Source organism: Buteo buteo, chromosome 4, assembly GCF_964188355.1.
Source record: "Buteo buteo chromosome 4, bButBut1.hap1.1, whole genome shotgun sequence".
NCBI lineage: Eukaryota > Metazoa > Chordata > Aves > Accipitriformes > Accipitridae > Buteo > Buteo buteo.
Window position 1 is genome coordinate 34,223,784 of NC_134174.1, and position 26,086 is coordinate 34,249,869.

Here is a 26,086-nt window from a genome sequence, read left to right on the forward strand (position 1 = left end):
TTCACTCTTTCTTGCCCTTCTGGTGGTTCTTTTCCTGCGCCCTGTGCCTTCTCAGTTTACATTTTCCTTTTACTTTAGTGCTGGGTACCACCAATGGGGGACACTTTCTGTTCTGATCTCTGAGGCCATGGCTATTCCTAGTCAAGAACAGGGATTTCCAGGAAAGGAACAGCCCCTTTCTTGCAAACATTTCTCAGTTAAACGTCTGTGAACTCTATTTTTTTTTTTTTTTTGAGGCCTCTAACTGTGCCAAATTTGGATAGACTTCCATGGGAATAGCCAAAGCAGACATCTTTCACACATCCAGTTTGTTATAAAGCATTGAGCTTTTAGTAGAGGTCAACAAAGCCAGCACAGGACCCTTTCCCAGGGGGCTGGGAAGCAAATCTTGTTTCTTGACGATCAGTGACTAGTGTTTGATTTTAATGTAAAATATGGACAGCATTTGAACTGGAGTGTGAGACTGATTTCTGCTGCTAACTACAGCTGAATTAGATGAAGGGTTGAAGTTCCTTTAGACAAAAGGTTTCAAAAGTCAAGCAGCTGATAAGTAGTTGCTGTGTAACTGGTGAGTGTATCAAGGATGTTTAGTGTGCATGCTTTTGGAAGGAAAGGACTTTAAAGAGATGAGAGTTAATAATCAAGGGAGCAGTGGAGGAAACCTGAAAAATGGAAGATTTAATAAAGCTGACTAAATATAGTATGCATGAAATCATTCATACAGTTCAAAAGTGAAAAGGAAGAAAAAAGGGGAGGAGGGGAGGCTCAAAATGCAACTGGCGATGAGGCTGGAACTTAAACCAGATCCAATAATTAAGAGAAGGTTCATGTGGCTGAGGAATTGCAGACTTCTTGGTGGGACTTTTGATGTTGTTGAATGTGAAGATAAGGAAGAATGAGAAATCTGAGAAAGATCCTGAAGGGATTTGAGTGGGAGTGGGAAGGAAATACTCAATCATTTATCTTCATGGTAGGATAAACGACAGCAAGTTTTCTACCATGGTGGATTACAGATGTGCATACTGTACTGGAGAAGACATAGAGTAGATGGTCTGATGATCTTAAGTGGAATTATGGTCCCTGGAGGAGAGAGCCCTGAGGAGATCACTCTTACAGCTAGCTTCTGCCCCCAAGTACCTAGAAAAATTGCCTTTAGAGAAGGCGGCGAGTGCAATGACTGGGAACTTCAGTGTAAGGAAAAAAGCTTTGACCAACCTATGCAACTTCCATTCAGGCTTTAGCTCTCAGCAGAGAGCTGTTGGGTAAACTTTTGTTTCTGTCTCAGCATATGGAGAAGTGCCAGTGAGTAGAAGACTAGTACTAATTGAGAAGAAAAAGAGCTCCAAGATTAAGGAAAATGATAGTCAGACATTGCAGCTAGGGAAAGGTTTTCACTGGATAATGGGGTGTGGTTACTAAGAAACAACTGAAATGTTGTGTATACATATTGAGAGCCTGGACAACAAAATGGAGAAATCTGAACTTCTGATAGAGGTCAGGATATAAAACATCTGAGTATCACAAGCATGGTGGAACACTCTTAGTAACCGGACTAGATGTATTTAAAGTACTGTTCAGAAATAACTGAACAAAAGCAGAAGTTGTGCAGTAGTAGTTACAGGGTAGACTAGAAAAAATACCCTGGTGTAAAAAGGACAGACCGAAATCAGTTTGGCTCAAAATCACTTTGGAGAAAGATGACAGGAGGAGTAAAGAGTCTGTTGTTAGCCCCAGGGTTAGACTCGAATAGGGATAGGGATCTCTGTAGTGTTGTTAGATAAATACTGCTTGTTATGAGGTGGTTTACTTTCCCAGGTAGAGATTAGAGAAGAAATGATAAGGCCAAGGTATTCTTGGATGTGATTGCTGGCAAGTTTCTTCCTTAAACTAGTCACTGAACCAACAGGAAATCAGTGTTGCTTCAGACTTCATTTTGAAAAGCAACGAGGGTATTTTAGAAGATAATTTTGGATTGAGGATTCAGTTTCACTTTATGCTTAATCAGCTGCTGAAAGAGCTGGCTTCACTCTTTCTGCCCCGGTCTAGCTGATCCTAGCAGTCACGCAGCCAAGGCGTGAGTTACATCAGCAAGGTGACTCATTTTCTCTAGAGTCAGTCGCGGGGAGGGGGGAAGGTGAGCTCTGATGGATCAGGCTGCCAGAGGAGGTAGAGCGAGTGCTTGGGGCTGGTGAGGCGTTCAGGACCTTCCCATTCAGTGGCAGTTTACAGCTAATCAGATTAAGTGGAACTTAAAATTGCACCCTTAGTAATCATGAGTTGATTCCATTTGAAACATGAAAAAATATAGGAAAGTTGGTTTGGAATTTAGGTTTTGAAGCCTAGTGGCAAATTTAAATAAGCAAAGCTGATCACAGGTGTAAGGAGCCTGAGGACTCAATTTCTTGAAGTCTCAGATAAGTAAAATTTGTCTGGAAACTGAATCCCAAGTAAGGATGAGTTCTGCTGGTCTGCAGACCAAAATGGATGAATAGCCAGCCTGAAGATATATAGTAAGACTAATGCAGGAATCCTGTGAGAAATGGGGGGAAAAAAAGACTTAATTCCAATTTCTTTGTTTTTAAAAGTTGAATTTGATCTTGCAGATGATGTGAAAACAAATAAAAAGAAGAAGCTTTTGTATGGTGAGAAGGGTAGAGAATAACAATAATACACAACTAAAACATAAAACATTAAATGTTTTTGGCTTAATTTTTAGTAAGGATGATGATAACTGCAGAGGAAAAGGCAAGATGTATAATGAGAATAAGAGAATGGAAATTACTACAACCAGAAGGAACTTAAGAATCGCAAAATACTCAGACCAAGAGAAATTTCCGTCTCAGAATTAGGAAAGAATTAGTGCTGATTGTAACTATTTTAGCTAGTCTTTCCTTCAGGGTGGTACCAATGATTGGAGAAAGCAGTGCCAACATAAAGAGGGGGAAAGGAAGAATTATGCAAGCAATTAAAAGACTGTCAAGTCTGCCCTCACAATATGTAAAGCTTTGGAAGGCATTGGGGTGGGGAGAGAATAATCAAGGACTTGGGAAATTAAAGAAAATGAAGTAAGATACAATATAGCTGCTTCAAAGAGCACATTTTAGTGACCAAATACCTGTCTTTAAGAAGAATTCGTTTTCTAGACAAGGAAGGCCAGCCTGTGGCCTTCAGGTCAGGTGTGATCTGCCAGAACCTTTCCCAAGGTCTGCAGGTAAATATTCCTGTTCAGCTCCATCGGTGGGAATCGGTAGGCTGGGTTTAGTGCGTGCAGGGGAAGCTGGTACCTGACAGCTCTTGAGAGTGCCAGAGTATTGCTGCCAAGGAGCAAAGTCTTGAGGCTCTTCCTTTTGCATTGCAGCCCCCAAAGGACCAATGTTTTATAGCTGTTGAGAGAAGCCATGAAGTAGGTGATGTTGGTCAGAGAAGCTGGGCAGAGAGGCAGATGGCATAATAAAAGCAGACTTAAATATAGCATTAATTTGGGCATGTGTTTCTAAATGGTGTTTTATTTGGGAGAGGTAAGTGACCCTGCAGATACTCTAGAATCATAAGACTGAAAAAGACCTTGAGATCATCTAATCTAAATTAAGGCCGTTAAAACTTGTTGTGTCTGCTGTAGAGATTAAGAAATTATTCCTTGCAGCATCCTGTTTTCATAGCTGGAGACACACCCAGCTCTGTTTCCCCTCCCAGTCTCTTCAGTCTGTATTCATCCATGGTATTTGCCAAAACTGTGCTCATTTTACTGCTCTCTTTTGAACACGTACCTGTCTTGAAGAACAATATCCAAGACTCTGCTCACTTTATAGTACTCCAACTGAGGCTTCATGAATGCTGAACACAGGTTGTACTAACGTTCATATATCCCAGTATTGTGTTTGCATTTTTACAGCATGATACTGTTAACTCATAGCAGTTCATAAATTGAACCTAACTTCTCTCTTTTTCTGTGGAACTTCTCCTTAGCTAGTTGTTTGCCATTCAGTATTTCTGCTGTTGACTTCTCCTGCCTACGTGCAGTGTTTTGCATGTCATCTTTTTTTCTCAGACCACTTGTCCAGTCTGTCTTTTTGTCCTCCAGTATAATTTGCAGTTACATCAAGCTGGTTGTTTGTCAATTTAATACATGTAGTCTCTGTTCTGTCATCTGGGTCACTAATGAAAATAGTGGGTAAGAGCAGACCCAGTGTAGGTGACTTTGGGAACTGCATTCTAGATATGTATTTTGACAGAGAGCTAGTGATGATTTTACAGTGGTTTGGGTTTGTTAGTTTTGTTTATTCCTTATTTTTTCTTGATATGCATCCATGTTCGTTTCATTTGGGTCTGATCTATTTAGCTTGTGTGCATAAATATCGTAGGAGGCAGTGCCAGAAACCTTATTTGTCAGGATATAGATCTGCTTCTCAGGTCTGCTCTTCTATTTGTAAAAGAAATTTGCTTTGACATAATGTATTATTTTCAAATTCCTGCTGGCTTTTACTCATCGCTTTGTTTTCTTTTAAGTGTTTACAAATAGACTGATTATATCTGCTGTGTGTTTCCTCCCCTTCCCCTTAATCATGGGCTATTCTTGTCATCAGCACCTTGAAAAGCTACATCATGGACCCACTTGAACAAAAAGGTTGGTCAGCTTTGTTCTGAGGCAAGAAAATGCAATTCATATAATTCATCTAGACTTTTGTAATGCATTCTACAGTATCTCAAGTGATGAACAATCAGAGGAAGACGGGGATTAGTAGCGTGAACAGTAAATTAGATAGGAATTGGCTTATAAGATGTTAGCTATGTGGTGTTGAAATAGGTGGAGCAGTGTAGTGGTGAAATAGGTCTGGCTACCAATAGTTGTTCACACGTTTTGGGAATGACTTGCTTAGTGTTTTCACTAAAACGTTTGACTAATTGCTTAAATTTGATTAAATCTGTAAATGGTACAGAACAGGAAGGAGCAGCCCTTAACACAGAGGGTGAGGGGTTTTTACGCAGCTAAAATTGAATGTCCTTGAGAAACGAAGTAATAGAAATTGAACAAAAGGTAACTGCATAAAACACAAAGTGGTGGATTTAGGAGCAGGTGGCAAATGTAGACGAGAGCTTATCCAGTGGAAGCACTGGCACGGAGAAGGTTTGGGCCTTCTGGCCAGTTAGAGGAGGACTGTGAACCTGCCGTGTGATGTCGAGATGATCGCAGGTGTGACTCTGGGACGTGCGAGACATCTTCCTGGAACAGAGGCATGCTACCGTCCCCTTACAGCTGCCCCCAAGAGTGCTTTTAAACTGACACACCTAATTCTGGTCAGCCATGCTGGAGAATTTAAAACATGCTGGTAAAGTTAAAAACAAAATTAAATTTAAAACAAAGAGGATACATAGGAGGATGATGAGGAAAACCAGGGTGTAGAGGTACAATTTAACATGAGAGACTCAGTGGGAGTAGATAATGTAGGCTAGTAACATTGTCATGTATGCTAGTATGGGAGAAATGAGGGAATGTAATTAGTGCTGTAAATAGATCTTGGAGGTAAATACTGTCTGATATACTATACAAATGGATCCAGAAGATCCTGAGTTCACAATACAGGCCTGAGACACAAATCTGAAAAGAAAGCAGAGGGGTACATCACTTCTTTCTAACATACCAGTACGTTTGAACTTGGAAAAGAAATGCATTTCACATTTAGTGGGAAACTGCTAAGCGAGCATATTTGTGTGACCTTTCAGGGACCCTAGAGAAAGGAGATGAACAAGATCTGGATCATTTCGATTTTATCTTTAAACTCACAGCTGTCACAGTTTGAAGATGGGTGAATTTATAAAAAGCGGAAAACTTGTTATCTCGGAGAGAAATACTTTCAACACCATCTGTCCTGTGTTTTCCTGAAAGGAAAAAAAAGTGTTGTCCGTCAAGGTTGCTACTGGACAAGTGTGTAGGAGGGCAGATGCGTGAATCTAAAAATAACACTGCAGGGGGGAATGCATTATGATATCTAGGTTATTTTCTAATTTGTTTACTACATAGACTGATGGTGTTTCAACATTATTTCAGCATTATCCTGATGCTGGGATATATTGACTAAAACTCTGTCTGTTCCATCAGACTTTTTATTATCAAGTGCAAACTTTTAACCTTGACTTCTTAGTGGTTTATGCCTATAAGGTTTTTGTCTTTGAGAAGTTCTTCCAAACCTTTTATACTATAGAGTCAGGAATCAAACCAGTGCATTAGCAACTGTATCTCAGTGTAGGAAGTCTGACAAAGTTACAGTATGATTATAGAACAATCATAGCAGGAGAAAATACTGCTTAAGAAGGTCAAAAGATATTTCTGTATATAATCTGAAACTAGATTATATCTCTCTCCCAGCTTACATGACACACAAAGGTGAAGTGAACAGTCTGATATTTTTATTTGAGGATATACTAGCATGTTGTCTCTGTAAGATGGAGCTTGTTACAAAGATAATTAAAACACAATGCATTGATGTTGCTTAATATTTAAGTCTTGGTGTTTGGAAATACAAAAATACTACTTATAAGATATTCTTATGCTTAAAGTGTATATGTTTAGGATATAAAAAAACACACTATCACAAAACACAGAGAAATGGCCAAGTATGACCTTACTCCCAACAAACTGGGACTAAGAGAGCACAGAGGCACTGAATCCAAAACGAGTAATCCTCTCCTCCCCCAAATGGCCTTTCCCTGTTAAGTGGACCCAGAGATAATCAGATAGAAAGCCTGCAAAACTGGCAAATGGGGTTCCTGATTTTTTGGAGAGAGCTGAAGTAGAGCAGGAGGAAGGAACAGAAGTTGTAGCCTTCTATTAGCCAACCCCCCCCCCCCCCCCATTCTGAATATATTGCAAATTGAATGTGCTTATTTCATAGCTCTTATTCCACCTGACAAACACTGAGATACACTGCTGTCAGTAAAAGGGAGTAAATGTAGAGACTGGAGGAATGGCCTTGAGGAGTCTTTTGCTTCTCAAAAATGGAATCCAAATTTATGTAGAACAACTTCATTCATATGATAATCTGAAGCAGGTATTTTGCTCTTTCAGTTTCCACAGGATGTGTTCTTTTAAAATACTGGTCTCTGTTCTTGATATTTTTTTCAAGATTTTTATACTTCAACTTTCAATGTTTTCAAGGCTTTGGTTATTCCATATAGCTCCAAACAGGAGCTCTTGTTTAACTTATGTTTATCTCCTAATTCCAGCTCTGTTTCAAGAGCCAATTCCACTTCCCGTAGAGACTTTCAACTCAACTGAGTTGTTACAGTCTACTCAAGTGACCATTTTATAGCATGATGTCAAGAATATGTTGCATGCCCTGGGTCTGGCATCAGGCACGTGGGGAGCATTTGATATTACAAGAGTCACATGGATACTGTTGTAGGGCTGTGGGAATGGAAAATACCAGCATGGGTGCATTCTCACCACTGCTGTGTCGGAGGAAGTGATGCCTGGAGTGGGGCTCCCTTGGAACCATACCCCATTTTGCCTCTGATGGAGCCTGTGACTTGTTTCCAGGAGGCAGCCCTGGACTGAAGAGCCTGGCAGCAGCCTGAGCAATCAGGGAGCCCAAACTTCAGGGGAAGCCGAGCTTTCTGTGGTGAGGATGCACCCGAGTTGTTTTGGAGAAGAGCAAATAGAAAAATGCAAAATAAAATACAATCCATTTAAGAGACAGGAAGCTGACTAAGCTGGTGAGTAAGATGACTTAGACAAAGGAAAGAGAGAGGGAGTGGCAGGGCAGAAGAACTAAAAAATAGCAGAATCGGGGGAAAAAAAGTGCTCTGGAAATCAAAGCTAACAGGGATGTGGGGGGTGAGATGGAAAAAGATGAGGCAGGTATAAAATACCTGCTCTGGGAAATAACAACAGAAGGAGACCTTATGAAAGCTAGATCAGGGTGACTCTCAGGAAGTGAGATCTGCTTCAGAGGCAATTGGGAATGTAGTATGAGAGGGGCAGGAAATAGTAGGAGGGTGGAAGGTGGAGTCCTGTTCTGTAATGGACTTCAGTTAGTAGGAAGTATGAGAGGAAGGCTGTGCTGGATGCTGAATCAGAAGAGCAGCAATTCAGTGGATGTAAGAAGCCTGAAGCCAATGTTCTCGATCAGGTTGTTTTTCTGGTGGTGAGGCTGGAAGGCGGCCGTGTAAATGAATGTTATATCCTGTAAGTTCAGGGGGAAAAGGATGCAAGAACGTTGTGAATGTTGGCAGTAGAGTTGGAAGAAGAGAATAAAGCCAAGAAATGAGTTGGATGGAGTTTGGCATTATTGTGAGGGAAGCAAGAAGGTTGAAGAAGCATGAATACTGAAAAACGTGGATGGCACCCAAGTTAAAAAGGGTTTGATGAATATTGCAGAAGGAGAGTGGGTAAGAACATTATGGTCTTGAAGTTGTTGAGCTTGCTTTGTGGAGGACATAATCCAGTCCCAAGGTTAATGACTGTTGCAGCACATTACTACAGCACTTGGAAACTCACATGAAACTCCAGGATTTCATTGTGCAATGAGTTCTAGAACAAACGCCAAATGAAAAGGGTTCCTTTCTCCATAGCGTTAAAATTTGAGCATAAGTCAAGGGCAGATGACACACAGAGACAGGCAGATGGGAAATAGGAGGCATTGCTTGTGAGGGAAGATGAGGCTTGCATAAAGCAGTGGCCAAGCCATTGTCAAGGTTTCAGAGGTCAGTACAGCAAAGCAGAGTTTTAAGGAGAAAAAAGAAAGATGTCAATGAATCAGCTTTGCAAGTGTTGCCAGTAAGCTGTTCCTGAAATTGATAAATGACCGATAGTAGGGTCGGGAGTTTTTGAAAGTGCAATTTATGTGATGGGACTGCTGGGGGAAGGAGTGCAAAGAGTGGACATTGTGGGCTGGAGGTGTTTGTGACAGCATTTCGAGTGGATCTGAACATGTATGCATTTATTAAGGCCAGAGGAAAGGAGGCTTCAGTAATCAAAATGCAGGATGAGTGTAGGTTGGTGCAGGCTGGTGCTCTGAACTATGAGGATGGGTAGAAAAACATGTGTTTTATAAACTTTATAAGAAAGATCTGCAAGAGTTTCATGTAACCTGGACCCAGAAGTGAGAGAGAGAGAAGGTCACACTTAAAGATGACATTGATGTTACTGGATTTGAGTGAGTGGCAAGGTCACAGCATTTTTGCTCAGATGAAGAAGGGAGAGGGCATAGGAAAACAAGGCTGTTACAGTGATGCTGGGCTTGAGATGACAGACTTCCACAAAGGGATGCCTGATAGACTGCTCAGTATTTTGTCTTTGGACATAAATCTGGAGTTAGAGCACTGTTTCGTAGGTTCAAAGTATATGGATTTGTATCTGTAAATGGCATACTGCAGAGGCTAGGTAGAGAGAAAAATGTCAGTAACAAGCTGTGAATAGAAGCTGAATTGGGGGAAGGCATAGAATGGGCTAAGAAGAAAAGAAACTAGGGGCGGCAATTGTAGAAAATACTATTTAGGTAGCTTAGACCTGAAAGAACGAGTTGAATTTGTACAAAGGATTGGGGTTTTTGTAACAGGAGAAATGAAAGCAACTTAGTCTGAAATTATTTGTCAGCATTCAAAATTTGTAGTTTCTGAAATTTGCAGATCATTTTAACACTATCAGCAAACTCCAGCAAATAAGAAAACTCATGCAATATTGTTGCCTACAATGCTGGGGTTTTTTTAATGCCATGCTTCTGGTTTTTCTTTCACCAAGATTATTGGTCTCCTGTTGCAGCTGGGACACTGATTCAGCCACAAAAATAGTGCAAGTTTACTAACAGACCTTATTCCCAGAGCTGCGATTACAGTATTGGTATGATGAAGTAGATGGGTATGAAGTAATGGGGAAAATTGCACAGTCATGTTGATGCATGCAGCATTAAACCCCACGGTGCTTGCTGAGGGAAGGACAAAAGTGGTTCTAAAAGTTGATTGAAAACATTGCAAAGATAGAAACCATATTTTAAATTGGATTGATTTGAAATATACTGTAAAATCAGTTAGCGCTGATACGCGGGTATTAATTGTATTGTTGCTCATGTTCCTCCATGTACACTGATATCCTCGGCTTCTCAATTTTGAAAAATCACTGAAGATAGCCTGGTGAAGTTTTTGCAAGCCTGGATGTCTCCAAGTGAGATTTGCCCACCTCCGTAACCAAAAAGGAGAGTTTAAATGAAGAATTTGCCGAATGAACTGGCACCTGAATGCCATTTGCTCTATGTAACGTGTTGCAGCCTTAGTAGTAATGATTGTTTCACAGACATTAATTCCTCCTTTGGACTTTGGCTTCTGCACTTAGGTACGCTGTTTGAACTCAGTTGGTTTGCACAAATACGTAATCAGAAAGTTAATTTCTCCACTAACATGAGACTGACCATAGCTCTGCTCTTACGCTGTCTTATTTCTGCAGGAGTATTGCTATGAAACAGTTCTGCTTGCTAAGCAAATGTAGGGCAGCGCACACAGGAAGAAGATAAGTACAAACCCGCTAATTTAAACGAAGGCGACCGATTTAAATAACTTTAAAACAAACGAAAGTTTAAATATTTACTCGTTCGCAAGATCTACATGTGCTCGTCCCTTGCCAGATGGGTTTCTGGCGCGGGGTGCGGGTAAGGAGCGTTAGTTTGCAGTCAGTCAAAGGGGTTTCCTGCCTTCCAGAAAGGAAAGGGGGGGTGTTTACAGCAGAACTCCGCCGCTCTGCCTGCGCTTCAGCTTCCCGATGTCCTTGCGGTGTTTCTGGCAGCGCGGTGCTAGCCAGCAGCCTCCCAGCAGGGCGGGCGGTGACTCACGGCCCGGGCGCTGGCTGCCGGCCAGCCCGCAAGTACAAGGGCTGCAGCTGGTGCCGGCCCCGGCCCCGGCCCCGGCCCCTCCGCGGCAACAAAGGGGCTGCGGGGGGCGGCGCTCCTCGCCGACCTCCGCCCGTCCCGCCGGCCCTGCCCCGGCACCAGCCGCGGGCGCTCGAGTGAAAAACCTGCCAGTGGTTTCCAGGGGGAAAAAAAAAGAAAAGGGAGGAAAAAAAAAAAAAAGAGCAGCTCTTGCAAAACCGGCACAACCCGGCGCGCCTCCTGCCTCGAAGTAAGCAAAAACCAAACCGAAAACCTCCAGCGGAGGAAGGCGAAGCCGTCCGTCCGCCCGCCACCTGGAATTTTTCGTGCGGTCTCTAAAAATACAAAACCTGCAGTACAGCCGTCCTCGCATGCGTGGCCCGAGCCTGAACCTGGGGCGTGCTGCTGCGGTGCAGCGGAGGAACGCTTTGCTGTAGCTGAAGTTAGCGACTGCGATTTCAGGAAGGGAATGTTGGGGGTTTTCCGTCCATTTCCATGATTATCTGTAGTTCTGGCGATTAGCTGCAAAATAGGGCACGCTCTGTAACCAGTAATACATGTATCCTGTGGCAGCGAGCCAAGACAGTAATTGAAGGTCAGGGATTGTTTGCCGAGTGCAGTTCAGTGTGCTGCCTGATTCCATAGGGGACTGGCGGTGCCAAAGAACAAAGGCAGCTCTGTTCTGCGGGCTTAGAGTATGGCTGGTTCGGCACAGTTCAGGCCCAATTGTGCGACGAAGCAAACAGGAGTTGGAAACAGCACTAAAATAACGTGACTGTGAAATAAGCTGCTCTAAAGTGTCGTGTATTTTGCAAACGTCACAACCAGGCTTGGATAGGGATATTTTCCATAGGCTTTGGGACTCTTAAGATGCAAATTTTTAAAATTCTTGTTTAAAAACCGGTGTCAGTCCCTGTATGTGGCAAATCTGTGTTTTGTTAAGAATACACGCATATATATTGCGGTAAATTTAGTCAGCTGTAATGGTGTAAATGTCGTTTTATGTTGCCTTAGCATACTTAACGTTAGCAGTTGCACCAGTAGCAACTTCATGGGTTTTTTTATACTCTCAAAAGATGTTTTCCCACTTAGCAGATCTTCACTGAGATTGTCTTTAAGTGACAGCCTTGGAAATAGAGCTGCTGGGTTAGTATTCCACCTGTAGCTGGTGCCACTTGAGAATTTTTACAAAATCCCTCTGTGGTAATGAATAGGTGGTGCTGCGCTGGGTATTAATATTCTTTGTTACTAAGTCGCAGTCTATTAATAAAGCTTCATCCAAACAGGCAAACTTGCCTGTCCTCCAGACAGTCTTGTGATTTGTATTTTAACAGTGTCTGTATTGGATATTATTAAGGATTGCCTGCTTTGACAGTTGCACTACATACCGCACAGCTATCACAGCACCATTAGTTTAATAGTAGCATGAAGTACGTTGCGCTCTGTAATAGGCATAATTCGTTTGTTTGCCCTTCCTGAAATAACTATTAGTGTTTGGACTCTTACTTTAGAGAAATGGTAAAACAAACCCCTGAAACCGTATGAGGGGTACGAATTTTGTGGTGGCAGTAGTAGTATGTCTTTGGGATGTTCAGTACTTGTTGGAGGTAATCTAAAATGCACTTTAGAAGTTAAATCGAAAATCATACAAGTACAGAATTAACTTTGGAAAAAGTATTTTCTTTCCTGACTACTTGCCAAAGTCTGAGTTGAGGATATTTCCTTGTGTCAGCTATTACATATAGGTCAAGTTTAATTTTTTAGAGGTGGTGAGGCCTCTGAAGAACCGAGTCTGTGAAAGACTCCCCACTCACTTGACAAGCTGCTCTGTTGCTGTTTGGTGGCAGAGAATGGGGACGCTTCTGCACCAGAGGGGTAAAGGCAGTGCAAACTGCAGCCCCAAACACGCAATAAGGATGCATTTTAGTCTCTGCTGCTGCATGACCTGTCTCGGTACGGGTGAAAGCAGCTGAGGCGTTATTTCCCCCCACCCCGGGGGAGGTAGGGTGGAGAAGAAGGAATTGGAAAGAAATTGGGTCAAAATGGTGTCACTAAGATGTTTGATTTTTTTTTCTCTGGAAATGAGGAAGTGCAGCCCTGCAGCAGCCTGGCTGGGGCAGGGGGGGTGTTTTGGGGGAGCAGAGGGGGCCAGCGAGCCCCATGCTCTGCTGGCAGTAGAAGGCGGCCTTTCTCTGGCTAGCCCTGAGGGCGAGCGGATCTTGTGAGGGTCTGTGCGCAGGGGTGTCGGAGACGAGAGGAGCAACTGGGTGGTCAGGAATAGATGGAGGCTGCTCAGGGCACTGCTGCCTCCCCACAGCCTTGCTGCCATATAAGGCTGCTCAGCCGCCTTGGACTCGCCGGCCTGGAACTCCACTTTAAAGGGGAAATAAATACAATAAACCACCTCTGCTAGTGTCCCTTCAAAGCAAAATGCAGTTTTGCAGTTACGTGGTTTGAGCGTAGGCTGGGTAGTGTACAAAAACCATGTCCAGGTACCCTGGTTCCTGCCCTGCTTGTGTGCGTGCCGTGCCACAAACTGTTGTGGAGGAAATCCAGTTGCTGGAGACAAGTCCGTGGTGGGTAGAGAGCCTTCCAGTTCAACTTTAATTTTTAACTGTACTTAAGTATTTTATGATTTCAGAGCTCAGTATTTTATAGCATTCCAGTACACCTTTAAGCTTACATCATTTGGAATAATTCAAGATGAGAACAGAGAACTAGTCATGCATTGATTTCCCATTATTCTCATACTTTCTTGGCAAACTACACACTTTGTATTTTTTCCATGAAGTAAAAAATGTACAGCTGTTTGTTTAAAGGGTTTGGAGGAAATAAATGTCTCTATTGCAACCTCCCGTGTGATTTATTTTTTTTCCTTTTTTTTCTTCTATCCATGCTTGTGCATGTGAGCTAAACTCAAGGAATGCATTACAGGCGTTACTGCTAAATTTCTGTTTGGAAACTATTTTCTCATTAGATAGTGCACCATGCACTCTTCTCTCCCTGGACTATTCAGGTGATTTGATATTTTCATGTAAACGGCTAGTCGGTTAGTGCCATCAACTTCTGTTCAACAGTGGGAAAACATGTTTTATGTGGGGTTTGGTGTGGGGGGGTTTTTTGTCATCAAGAAGATAGGTTGTATGCTGAAAATAGGAAAACCGTGCTTGAGGACGTTTTGCCGTCAGTTGATGGGCTGTAAATACTTGCAGATGACGGCGAAGTACGCTGTTAGGGACAGGCTTTCCCTGTATCTGGCGGCGCAGAGTGGAGCGGAGCAGCCCGGGACTCCCGGCTCGTCCCCCGCCGTGCGGCTTTGGGTCGCTCCCCGCACCGCCCTCTGCTCCGGCTGCTTCTGGACCGAAATCAGGCATGCCTGACCCGCCCTTCCTTTTTCTTCCCCCCTTTTTTTTTTCGGGTGAACGTGGATGGAATCGTAGCCCTCGTTTGCTGACTACAGAAGGCCCACGCGAGGGGGAGGGACGGGGAAGGGCTTTCAAAGGACAGACCCGGCATCGTGGCGGCTTTTCGGGGAAAGGAAGGACTTAGGCCACAACCTCGGTTTCGGGTTTCGCAGGCTACCGCGCTCCAGCCCGGGCCGGGCGGGCCCCGCCGGCCAGCAGAAGGCTCTCGACCCCCGGCTGCCCCGGCCCCGCTCCGAGCCCGCCGCCACACGTGGCCCGCGGCTCCGCCCCCGCGGGACGTGGCCGCCTCCCCCGCCCCCGCGGACCGCGCCGCCCCTTCCCGCCGGCTCTCGGCTCGGCTCGGCCCGGCTCCTCCCCGCTCCGGCAGAGCGCCGCCGTGGCCGGCCCCGCGCACCGCGCGCCCGCCCTTATGTAAGCGGCGGCGGCGGCGCGCCATGACCCAGCAGCGGGGACGCGCCGGGGCCTCCGCGGCGGGCCCAGCTGCCTGCTAGCCCGCGCCGGCCCCACAAAGGGCGGGCGGCGAGCCCTCCTCCTCCTCCTCCTTCGCCGCCGCCGGCCCCGCCCCCGGCGCGGTCGCTCGACCCGGAAGCGGCGCGGCGAGAACCATTTTCCTAAGTGAGTTCAAAGGCGGAGGCGGGCGCGGAGGTCCCCCGGGCCGGGCCGCGGGACGCCGAGCGAGGTGCGTACCGACGGGCGGGGGATCGGCAGGGGGCGGGGGGGGGGGCGGCAGGGGCGAGGGGAGGAGGGGAGAAACCGCCGCCGCGACGTGGGGGGGTGGTGGGGGCGGCTCCGCGGCTTATCTCCGCGGGACAGCCCCCCTTCCCCCACGGACATTTTAAGTTTCCGAGGGGCGCCTGCGCGCCTTTGTTTGCCCTCCGAGGCCGCGGGGGCGGAGCGGGGCGCGCCCCCGGCCCCGCGACGGGGGGGGTGGGGTGGGTGGGTGTCGTGGCCCCCGGCCCGGCGGTGCGCGGGGCGGCGCACGTGACGGGCGGGCTTCCGCGGGCGCGGCGCCGCACGCGGCCGGCGGCGGCGGCTTTGTGCGCGGCCCGGCGGAGGGCGAGCACCACCGAGGCGGGCCGGAGGGAGACACCGTGAGTACCGGGCGCCTCCCTGACCCGGGGGATAATCGATCGAGAAATCGGGTTTTAAATTTTTATTTTTTGTTTTGCTTTGGTGGAGGCGAGGTTAAATTTCGGTCGTTACCGCCGTCTGCTGAACTGGAAAGGCCCGTTGTCCAGGCGTTAGCCGTGAGGAGCGCCGCCGTTACAAAGCAGCTGCCATAATCTCCGCAGGGCGCTGCCATGCGGCACCCCCGCCGCCTCCGACGGGGAGGGGGCCCGGCTGGCCGTGCGTTCTTTCCGCGTCCCGCCGGTTACTTCCTTCTGCCTGCGGGCTCCGACCCCCCCCTCCGGGGGAGGGCTGAGGGAGTTCCGCCCGCAATAATACCTTGGCTGGAAACGGGCTCTTGCGTCGGGAATGCAGGCGAAGTAGTCTGCAAATGAGAAAACTCGATGCTCGTTTTTTTTAAATTTTTTTTTTTGCGTCAAATCTGCCTTTTTTGTCTTCCGCTCTTTACCACTCGCTAATTCTGCCTTTGAGTGCAAACCATGGCAACAAACAGGCGTTGGAAGGGAGCTACAGCTATTTTGAATGCTTCAGTGCCATAATGAAAAGGTGCCAGCGTTTGCCCTATTGCAGACTGAACAGTGAGGCTAAGGAGCAGTAGGTGGAAAAGTTTGCCGAATAGCACGTATAAATGAAGTTTACACGAGCTTTTCGATTTCTGTGGTTTAAGGAGGGAGACCTATGAAGCATTACACGGTTTAGTTTCTTGAATAAATTTTTAGCTTTTTAAAAGTCCGTTCTCTTTACGGTATGAATTCCTCTAGAGAGATTTAAAAGAAAAAGGAGGGAGGACGATGGACATGACACAAGTGCAGTACCTGTGCCTAGAAAAATGTGCTTTTGGTGGCGTGGGGAGCAGGCTTCAGGCGCGGCGTGCCCAGCTAAGCAGGCTGCGAGCTCCAGTGAGGCGGATGAGGTCGTGGTACGTGCGGGATGAGCCGGGCGGCAGCTGCGAGCTCAGCTGTAACCCGAGCGTTTGCTGCAATGAGCCTGCTGGGTGTCAGAGCCTGGCAGCGCCGAGGCTGCAGCAGCCGGCCGTCAGCAGCTCGCAGCCGAGGTGTGGCGGCTCCCGGAGCCCTGGCCAGCGCCAGGGAACTGCCTGCTCGCACGGTGGGGGCGGCTCAACCACCCCTCCAGCTGCTGAATTGCGTTAGGCAGAGATAAAAAGGTGCTACGGGCTTGCTCGGTACTGCTTCCTGGGGAAAGCGGGGCCTGCGGTTGCCATGGGGGTTTGGAAGCGATAAATAAATAGATGAGTTGTGTTACTGGGCGTGCGAAAAAGCAGTCCGTGAGTAATCCCCTGTATTCGCGAGTATTGGGTGAAGGCCGTCGAACAGTTTTGAGACTGTCTGCTGTGAAGTGATGGTACTTAATGTTTTCTAAAAAGTTGTTTGGATTTCTGGAAGGTCCAAACTCAACGTCTCCTCTCGGTCTCAGAGCTGTGCCAGATACCTCCCGTAGGCAGGTTATTTCTTGCATGAACTGGGGTAAAATCACAGGGAGATGGGGGTGGGGTGGGGAGGGGACAGAGTAAGAAATATGTTTTATTCAGTATCAGACAACTTGGTAGCAAAGCAACCAAAGTGTGTGTGTGGTTTTCATAGAGCCCCCTTTGGCCAAGCAGGGAAATTTGGTGGAAAAAAAGTGGGATTTTTTTTTTTTTTTTAACTAGCCGCTTAGAAGAGTGCTGAAGTCAGATGTCACTTAAAATTGAGTGCTTGAGTCCTTTGCTTAATTGTGGTCTTCGGGGAACTGGGTTAACGTAGATGGTAAAAGGAAGCGTTATGCAAGTTTGAAAGGGAGAATTTTGTTTGAAAAGGTTCAGTTTTTCCTGGTTTCAGCCAGTATGCTTGATTCTCCCTAGAGTTGTCCTCCACTTTGGGAATGGAAAGAGCGTCTTCCTCTGAAAGTCTGCAAGGAGCTCGTTGGACCTTCTTACATCTATTTTCGTGTCGTTACATGCCTTGCATGCTTGCCTCTAGTAGCTGACTCTTGCCTGCTGTGCTCTTAGTCTGTTTTTCTTTGTGCATATGCGATGCGTGGTGTGAAGTTTGGTCATGTCTTCCGTCTTAAGATTTTTTTCAAATCCCTAAGCCGTCCTGGCTTGGCTATCTCCTTGGTGGCCTGGATATCTCCTGGAGCTGATGGGAGTCTGGACTTTGCCTTCTCAGGAAGGCCTGCTTTTATTGAAGGGTGGGGTTTTGTTGTTGTTTGATAGTGGGAACGTTTTCTAATAGTGTCTGAAAAATCTCAAGTTGTGTGCAGCTGAGTGGCTATCCGTGTATAAGGAGGTGTGTGACATGGTGTAGTTTTGCTTTATTTATTTACATTTTTTTCCTCTGTGCTTGTGGGATAGCCTGCATCCTCCACATGTGTATTTTGGGGGCGTTGGCCTGTCTGGAGGCTTAGATCTATGAAAGCAAGTGAGAAGGCATTATGTTTCTCTTCTCAGAATAATCACGCTCGCAGATCTATATTTGGAACTAGTGCTTTTAATACCAGCAGTAAGATAAACTGGTGGCTCACACGTACCTTAATCTGCTGTGTTGTCTGAATCCTGAATGATGACTGCAAGCCGCATTCCACATGGTTTCGTTTTAGCTAATGATGTGGTATGTCCTGTTGTTCATAGTCAGAAACGCATTTCTTGACCAGAATAATAGCACAGAAAGTTAGAAAGGAGCCAGCAATGGAAAATGTAGAACAGTGTATGTGAAGGTGCGGGGGCAAATTAAGAACTGAAAGACTACAGCGTTGACTTTTTTAAAGAAAAGTTTGCTTGTGAGTTTATACACTCAACGCTTTGCAATTTCATGATGTGAACTCCACCCTCTCTTAACTCGAACCACTAGCAATACAAGATCCATTATAGAAAAGTGATGCAAGAGCAAAGGCCCTTTCTTAACTATTAGAGGTTAAATAATTATTTACTATTCAGACTCTGTAGTTAGCGTATTATCATATTCTCCTGCCCCTTCAGCCCTTTCATCTTGTTACCCTGTTGTTGAGATGGCTGACTGACTGATAGGGTTTTGGTTTTAGGGTTTTTTTTTTCTTTGCTTGCGGGAGAAAGGGTAACAGCTGAAGCGAAACCTTAAATAAAATGGAAACAGGAATGCGGTACATTAAATCTGAGCATTTGTAGAGCTGGATATGTTTATTAGAAAGTATAATGTATCTCCAATGAAGTATTCTCTCATTTGTTTAGTAAGTGTCAAAGCTGAAGCTCCAGAGAGACTTGGGTTATATTTAGCCTAATCACAAGGCAACACCTTTGTAAAGTAGGTAATGAAATCTGATAAAACCTTGAGTGCATCTCTTAGGAGGTGCCTGCAGACTGGCTGAGGGCAGGTCACTGACTCTGCTGCTGCCCTGCTTGGGTGGCTTTTGTCAAGATACAGGATTGCTTTGTGCCTCAGTTTCCCTACCTGAAAATAGGTGGCAGTGATCCTGCCCTCCTCTTGTAAGTACTTGGGGTCTGTTGCTGCAGGATGTTGCACGTGAGCCAGTGATGTCCTGTTGGAATAGCAGCATCTTACAGGTGTTGGTGTAGCATTTGCACAATGCTTCATGTGGTTTGACCTGCCCTTGTTTCTCCTCTTTGTCTTTTCTTCCTGCACTTTAAATTTAGAATCAGTCTCAACGGGCTTTATTCTTTTCCTGTTTTCCCTCATTACTATTTTTTTTTGTCCTGTAGAATAACTTTCCTCTGTTTTTTTCTGTTCCTCCATGTTTTTTCCCTTTATATCCTGCATGTTCTTTCTGCCAGTCGTTCCTTTTGTTCACCCGTGCCTTCCTTTTGCTGTTCCTGTCAGTCTTCGGGGCGGCATTTTCTCTCCCCTCCATCCGCTGGGATTTCCTTTTCACCTGACTCATCCCCTCTCGGTACATCCCCCGCTCAGTCATGCTCTCCTTGCGGTTCTGTTCCAGGAAACGCAGCCAGCGGGGCAGTGGACTGACCTCCTGCTCGTCCCCTTTGGGGGAGACCCGCTGAAGTCACGGCTCCCTCCTCACTTGCCTACCGCATCCCGCTGCGCCTGGACGAGGCAGGGCGTTTTGGGCAAAGACTGTAGAGGGGCATGGAGGAGCCCGTTATTCCCCGCTCCCCTTTCTTTCTCCGTGCTGGGCTTTCGCAGCGGGGGCCGGGAGGTTTCCTGCTTCCCCAGCACATGGAGGGGAGGCAGGAAACCTCCCGGCCCCTGCAAAAGCCCCGGGACCAGGCACTGCCTTCTCCCAAGCCGTTGCGCCGGAGCAGCCGGTTGCTGCAGGGAGGAGCAGCTGCGGGGGCGGCAGGCAGAAGAGTCAGAACAGTTGCAGAGCCAGGCAGGGAAATGAGATGGTTGACTCGGAGGCAAGGTGAATGATTTCAGAACGGGGGGGGGGAGCATTTTCACGTCTGCAGTCTGTTTCCACTTCAGCGTCCTTAGTGTAATTACCACTGCGCTAGCTAGTCCTGCAGGCAGAAGGAGAGGACCTACGTGCTAAGCTGTATGTTTAAGATATAATCGTGCTCCTGTACTTAGAGCTTCTGTGGTAAACACTCTTGCTCAAGCACAGTAAGGGAAAGGAAGAATGTATGGTGTAGTTCCCTTTTCTAGCTGGTTTTCCACCAGCGGCACGAAGGAAAAAATTACAAAACACAAAATCCTTCTTTCTCGTATAATCAGTAATTGTTATTCTGTTTTAACTTGTTTTGATGGAAGAATTTCATCAGTGTTTATACAGTCCTGGGGGTTTGATATGCTGAGCTTTTTTTAATTGGTTAATTGTCTTTTCTTTTTTTCCAATAGACATTCAAGCCCTTGGTTGGAAAAAGTGTATACAATTCAATTACTGCAGTCGAATTCCTTGTGGACAAACAGCTGGATTTTATAACTGAAGATAGTGCCTTTCAGCCCTATCAGGTAAGGAATTTGGTTAGCGTGTAAGTACTGTCCATTTAGCTTAGTTAAAATCCATGTGTTTATTATTTTTAAGTGCATTTTACAGTCAAGTTCTGTGCTACAGGAACAATTTCCTGTTGATAATTGGCAGACATTGTTCCTCATTTTGCGAAAGATTATATTGGATACTGTATCTGATTCTAGTGAATCTGATCATGTCAAGGAGTACTATGTGACTAATGTTATTGAACCACCTTTAAGTAAAATACCCGACCCCTTTAAAGGTTAATCCATACCATTAATTGTAGAGCAGATAAAAGATAGTATCTATCCTTCTGAAGCTGGGCTTTCATTTCTAGGTCTTTGCACTACTACAGTGATATCAGACTTACTGGTTTTTTGAGAATGAATAGCAGAAAATGTTAATTTTTTAAACAAAATATACTTTCTCTTGCTGTTGTTTCTAAGCCTGCTAAAATTTCCAGTGTTATTGATTTTAATGCTGCCTTCGTTAATTAAAACACATTAATGTATTAATGTCTGTTTATTTAATGAACAAGAGAAATGATGTTCCTCCCCCCTTCAGAAGAAGGTCTAAAAATCTCTTCTATGACAAATAGAAAAACATTTGATACTTCAACTTGCGCTGAACTGATTGCAATTAGAATAGCCATAAATTCTTTCTTACGGCTGGGATGGTACACTGCAGTGATACAGAAATAGTACTTTGAGACTTGGAATAACAGATGGCCCTGAATAAACGCTATGTAATTTTGTCCTGACACCCCTTCTTCCCTCCTGCTTCACCAAGATGTTTTTTTCTTCCAAATACCAAATATAGAGCTACAAAAGGAGAAGCAACCAAGAGAGAATCCTGAGGAAGGGACAGGGAGGTTCAGTTCAAGGAAGGGCTGGTGCTTTTCTGTGTCTGTGGTAGAGAAGCTAAACGAGTTCAACGCTTCTCGTCAGGGTGAGGTTACGTGTCATGACTTGAGCTGCTCAAACAGCTTGGCTCTGCTGCAAAGGACAGTTCCCACTATCAGACCCCATGCTAGTGCCTTCAGCCTTCTAAATCAGCACAGCCTTGATTTTCAAAAACTGGGGTGGGGGTGGAAGCCTGTGATGTTAGTGAGCTGAGCTGGATTAGCCCAGGGTGCACCAAGTGCTGTGGCTTCCTCTAGGGAGGGGGTCAGGATGACGCAAATTGGAGTGGGATATCCTCCTTTGGCAGCAGCGACCTCTTAAATCAGCTGAGCCGTGAAGTGTAAATTCACCCTCAGAGTCCAGCCGCAATCATCCAGATTCATTTTACAAAGCAAATACTTGGGCTAGCATCTGTCCTTTGCCTGAAATCTGTCAAGATCATGTCTCTGATGATGTTCATTCCAGTAACAGTAATCAATCTCCTTTTGGCAGTGGATCATTTCTTACCAGATGAGCAGAGCAAAACAAATTGAATATATGAGAAGGACAGCCTTTTGTAAAACAATCCTATTGCCAGGCCTGGCTGGCAGTTAATATAACGATGCTGTATGCATTTCAGGTCCTTCACTTCAAGCAGTATTTACTGATACAGTATTGGACACAGAAACTCCTTGATTTGCGAAGGTGCATACAAATTGAAGGTGTCATTTTTTGCAAATGTGTCATATGAACAGCTGGCTTTATAATATCTTGGTAGATAATACTGTAATTAACAGCATTAGCAACTTCAGTTTTAAAAGAGGTGTTGACCAAAAACTGGTACAAAGCAGTTCCAGATGTGAGCTTGGTCTCCCTAACTCTTGGCCTCAATTTTTGACATGTAGAGGGCAACTCTGTGAGAGGCCAGGTTGTTTCCCCCTCTCATGGAGCAAACAGCTGCCTATTAAAGCCTGGGATCGAGGCTACTGATCTGTATCAATCATAAGTAGTTTGGTCACAAGAGATACCTAAATTGTTTGTCTGTTTTAACGTTACAAGATGGTTGCTGATGGAGATTCATCTTGAGTACTAAGGCATCCAGAATTTGCGTCTTAACTGGGAATTGCTCAGATATGGAATGTAGAAACATAAAATAACATTAAGCTCACTGGTGAATACTGCAAAGATTTCTTTATTTGAATGATTATAAGAAGTTTTAGAAATTGCTTTTGTAAGCACGTCTCTTTGCAGGGCTAGCAATGTCTCATTGCTAATTTATACAGGTTAATTGTACAGATAAGAGCTTTACTGAATGATAATGTCTTTAAGAGAACAGAAAACTATTTTTTAAGTATGCTAACTGAATTATGTACCAGCATTGTGTTAGACAGAAATATTAACTTGATCATTATGAGACTGTTTTTTCCTGAAAGATACCTGAAGCAGGAAGATTGTCTCTGTTCTTTTGTTTGTCTTGTTATTTTTTGTTAATGCTGGAAATCACATTCCTAGCCTTCAGTCACTTAATGTAAGGTAGTTTTTACTTACCCCTTTTTTCTGGGAGGCCTTCCTTTTCTTTGCCATGAAAACAGGCCCTAGATAAATCTTTGGTAAACTTCCTGTGAAAATCTGCTATTCTAAAAAGAAGAAAAAATGGCCTTTTTGCTCCCTTATTTGGTCTGGAATACTGTTAACCTGCTTTTGAGCAGAATACATAACCGAGGAACCATTCTTTGCAGAGATGAATTAACTTTGAGTCTTTCTAAATATGTTTAGTTTTTGGTTTCAGCTCTCATGGCTGCACTTTTTCAATATGAAGTCCTTAGAGACCATGGTGATCTAAACGCTTTTCTATTGCGTTTTGCTGTTAGTGCCTAAAATTCCAGTACCTTTCTGCCAAAACAAACAAAGTTTGAATTTGTGTGGGAAGACTCCATTTCACTTCAGATACAATTCTTAACTACTGAGTAATTTTTCCCATCACTGCGTATACTTGTAATACTGGTAATGGGCAGCAGACGAGGATTTGGTATGAATTCTGCTCAGATCAGTTCTGATCAAAAGATGCAGTGCTGTTTAACATAACTATTGGGCTAAAGGGCTTCATGAATAAGGTAGTGCTGTCCAGTTTACAGGTGACAACTGCTCAAGGCAAAGAAAACAGCGCATTTGGCATCCTTTTAGTCTTGGCAGGAAAAGCAAAGTTTGAGTAGGCAAAGAACTTAAATTACCGTCGTTACCAGAAGCGGTTCTTCCAGAACAAGAGTAAAGAGACTTTGGCAAGACTTGCTGGGGAATCGTGAACGATGGATTCCCATGCCACGTCTGCTCTTTGCATAAACAAACATGTTTTGGTTGTTAAGAGATTCAACAACCTTCGTAAGAGCTAGATGAATATCGTTATTAAAAGTAGGGTATGCAGCTGCGCTATACTAGCCTTTTTCCATTTTTTCGTATCTTCAGAAGGTTTTCTACAGCAAGTATTACACTTGCCAGGGAATTTGTTCTTTACAGCTAAATGCATTATGTGACTCTTCCTTTCCCTTATGTGTGTACTGCTTTGAATCCTGCCCTTCTCCAGAAAAAATCCTTGGATTCTGTATGTGTAGTGCCTTTAACACCAACCTACAACTTGTTTCTGGTGGCTTTTATCTCTGTTGCTTCATAGCGGGTACAGACGGTATTATTCTCTACGTGAAACTTGTGTGTGTCCGAGAGTGACTCATTCATTAATCTGGGATGGTCAGACCATTTAGTCATGTAGTTCTTTTATGGTGGTGACAAGGGGATCTTGAGGAGAAAGCAGATACGAACGTTTGCTGTGGTACTTCGCTTAGCAATGAAATGGAAATTCTGTTCCTTTGCAGGAAGTGATAGACATAAAATTTACAACAAGCATTTTCTATGTCAAACTAGTATCTGTAGGAAATGCAGTCTTGAAATGTGATGTGTAAGTCAGGTCCTTAATATCTTTCTACTTTGCATTCACAATATATCATGTATCTTTTGTGATAAAGTAAAAATTGACATAGTGGGTTTTACAGTGGCCTTTGCTATAGATTGAAAATGAACACACTTTCAAACACTTTTGTTATTAAAATATTTTAAGCAAAACTATAGTAAGCCTACACAAATACAAGTGTGACCTAAATCAGGTAATAAGAACTGAAATGGTTTCCTGTAATAATAAGTTACTTGTAGTATTCTGTGACAGCTATGTGTTTGTTATGATACACTTAGTAAGTTAAGCAGCAGCAAAGCTGATCATGCCTTCATTTGTTTAAGCATTGTAGTTTACTTGAAGGACTATAGATGGGGATGTGAAGCATTAAAGCTCAGCATATGGTATGTGTGACCTCATCAGTGTGGTGTTTTTGTCAGGGTGGTGTTTGGCAGTACCCATCACGGGTGCTATTGGGCTGAAGTGTGTGATTCTGCTGTTACTGGCTGAAGCAGCTGGAGTCAACTGCATTATACTTTGGACAAGCAAATAAAGAATAACAAAAAGTGTTTTATATCGTGTTTTTCTGTAATAAAATACACTTGTGGAAAGATGCAGAAAGACTGCTATGCCCAAGCAGTCAGTGCATTTCAGCTCTATGTCTGGGTTGGGCAGAGTAGGGTGCATGATAGATTATATATTTCCAAATTTATAGACTGTATATACACACACATTTTGTATGTGTTAATATATTTCCAAAGGATTTGTGAGCAAACAGCACTGGAACAAATGTGCACAGCTGAGACAGGGCAAAGAATTCAAATTAGGTTCCTTCACAATCATTAAACTTCCTGCAAAGAGGGTACTTCACCACTCAAGGAAGAGGAAGTGGAAGGGTGTGCTCTTCAAAAATTTCTCCTGTGTATTGGGTTAAAGAAAACAAACACCAAAACAAACAATAAACCACCAAACAAAAAAAAAAACCTGCTGAGAACGAATCAAGAACACACTTCAGTTCTGTATGGTGGAATCTCTCTTCAAGCAGCCCTACTTATGCACATTCTCCTTCAGAACAATTTTTTTTTAATTTATTTTTAAGACAAGCCTGGTTGTCTTAGTGTTTCAAAATGGTGATGTCTGCCTGTCTACCTCTGTGCTGAAGGTTGCAGATGTAAAGATAGAGCCCTGAGAAATCCCCTGTGGGAGGTGTTACAGTGATAGGCGTGTGTACTTTGCTATTCTGAGGGCTGACAGGTCAAATGTCTTAATGCACCTTAAAGATTGCTGAAGTAATAATAATAAACTTTCTCACTAATCGTGAAATAGGTGCCTCCGATTCAGGATCTAATACTATGCTAATCTTACTTGATCTATTGGAAATTCAAGTTTTATAGGCCATCTAGTAAGGCTTGAGAAAAGGGGGTTGTGCAACTCTGATACTCTCCTTGTCCGTTTATTATTGGCAGACATTGGGTATTTTGGGCCTGGATGCTTTGGGGTTTTGTGACTTGTTCGCTCATAAGAGCACGCCAGTCATGTAGCAGGGCTTGTGTAGTAATGATATGTGCGCATAAAAAATTCTTCAAACATCTTGAAACAGGGATAAAATAATATTTTTCTGTGTTTTAAGCACCCCATAATCATATGTGCACTCGTCTTTTAGACTTCTCTTACTTTAAACTTCAGGCTTAAAAATAGCTACTGCAGCTGAAAATTGCGTTTCCCATAAACTCGTACCTCCACTGACCAGGCAGGCAGGAGCTTTTGGGTCGGTCCCACCCTTTGAGGTTGTCAGCAGCAGCTTGGGAACCCCCGGTGCCAGCCAGCTGGTATCTGTGGCCATCACGTCCTCCCCTCGGCTTTCGTTTCCTCCACGGGTGACAGGCGCACACAACTTTCTGCATCTTTAACTCTTCTCAGCGTTGTGTTTAAGAGCCGTCTCTGTTCTTTCCCATG

General features: G+C 44.4%; 1 protein-coding gene across 6 annotated transcripts in view; it reads left to right on the forward strand.

Moving 5' to 3' along the window:
• JMJD1C (jumonji domain containing 1C) overlaps positions 1–26,086 on the forward strand; it is a 171,435-nt gene that overhangs the window by 93,513 nt on the left and 51,836 nt on the right. For 3 of the 6 annotated variants that reach the window (XM_075025491.1, XM_075025494.1, XM_075025495.1), the window contains exons 1-2: positions 14,650–14,957; positions 20,194–20,307. Coding sequence is in view for 1 of the 6 variants with exons in the window: in XM_075025490.1 (XP_074881591.1) it covers positions 20,194–20,307 (114 nt within the window). In the remaining 5 variants the exon portion in view is untranslated. Of the gene's footprint in view, positions 1–14,649; positions 14,958–15,336; positions 15,370–20,193; positions 20,308–26,086 lie in introns of those variants that run through there. The other 3 variants (XR_012650077.1, XM_075025490.1, XM_075025492.1) reach the window with 2 other exon arrangements.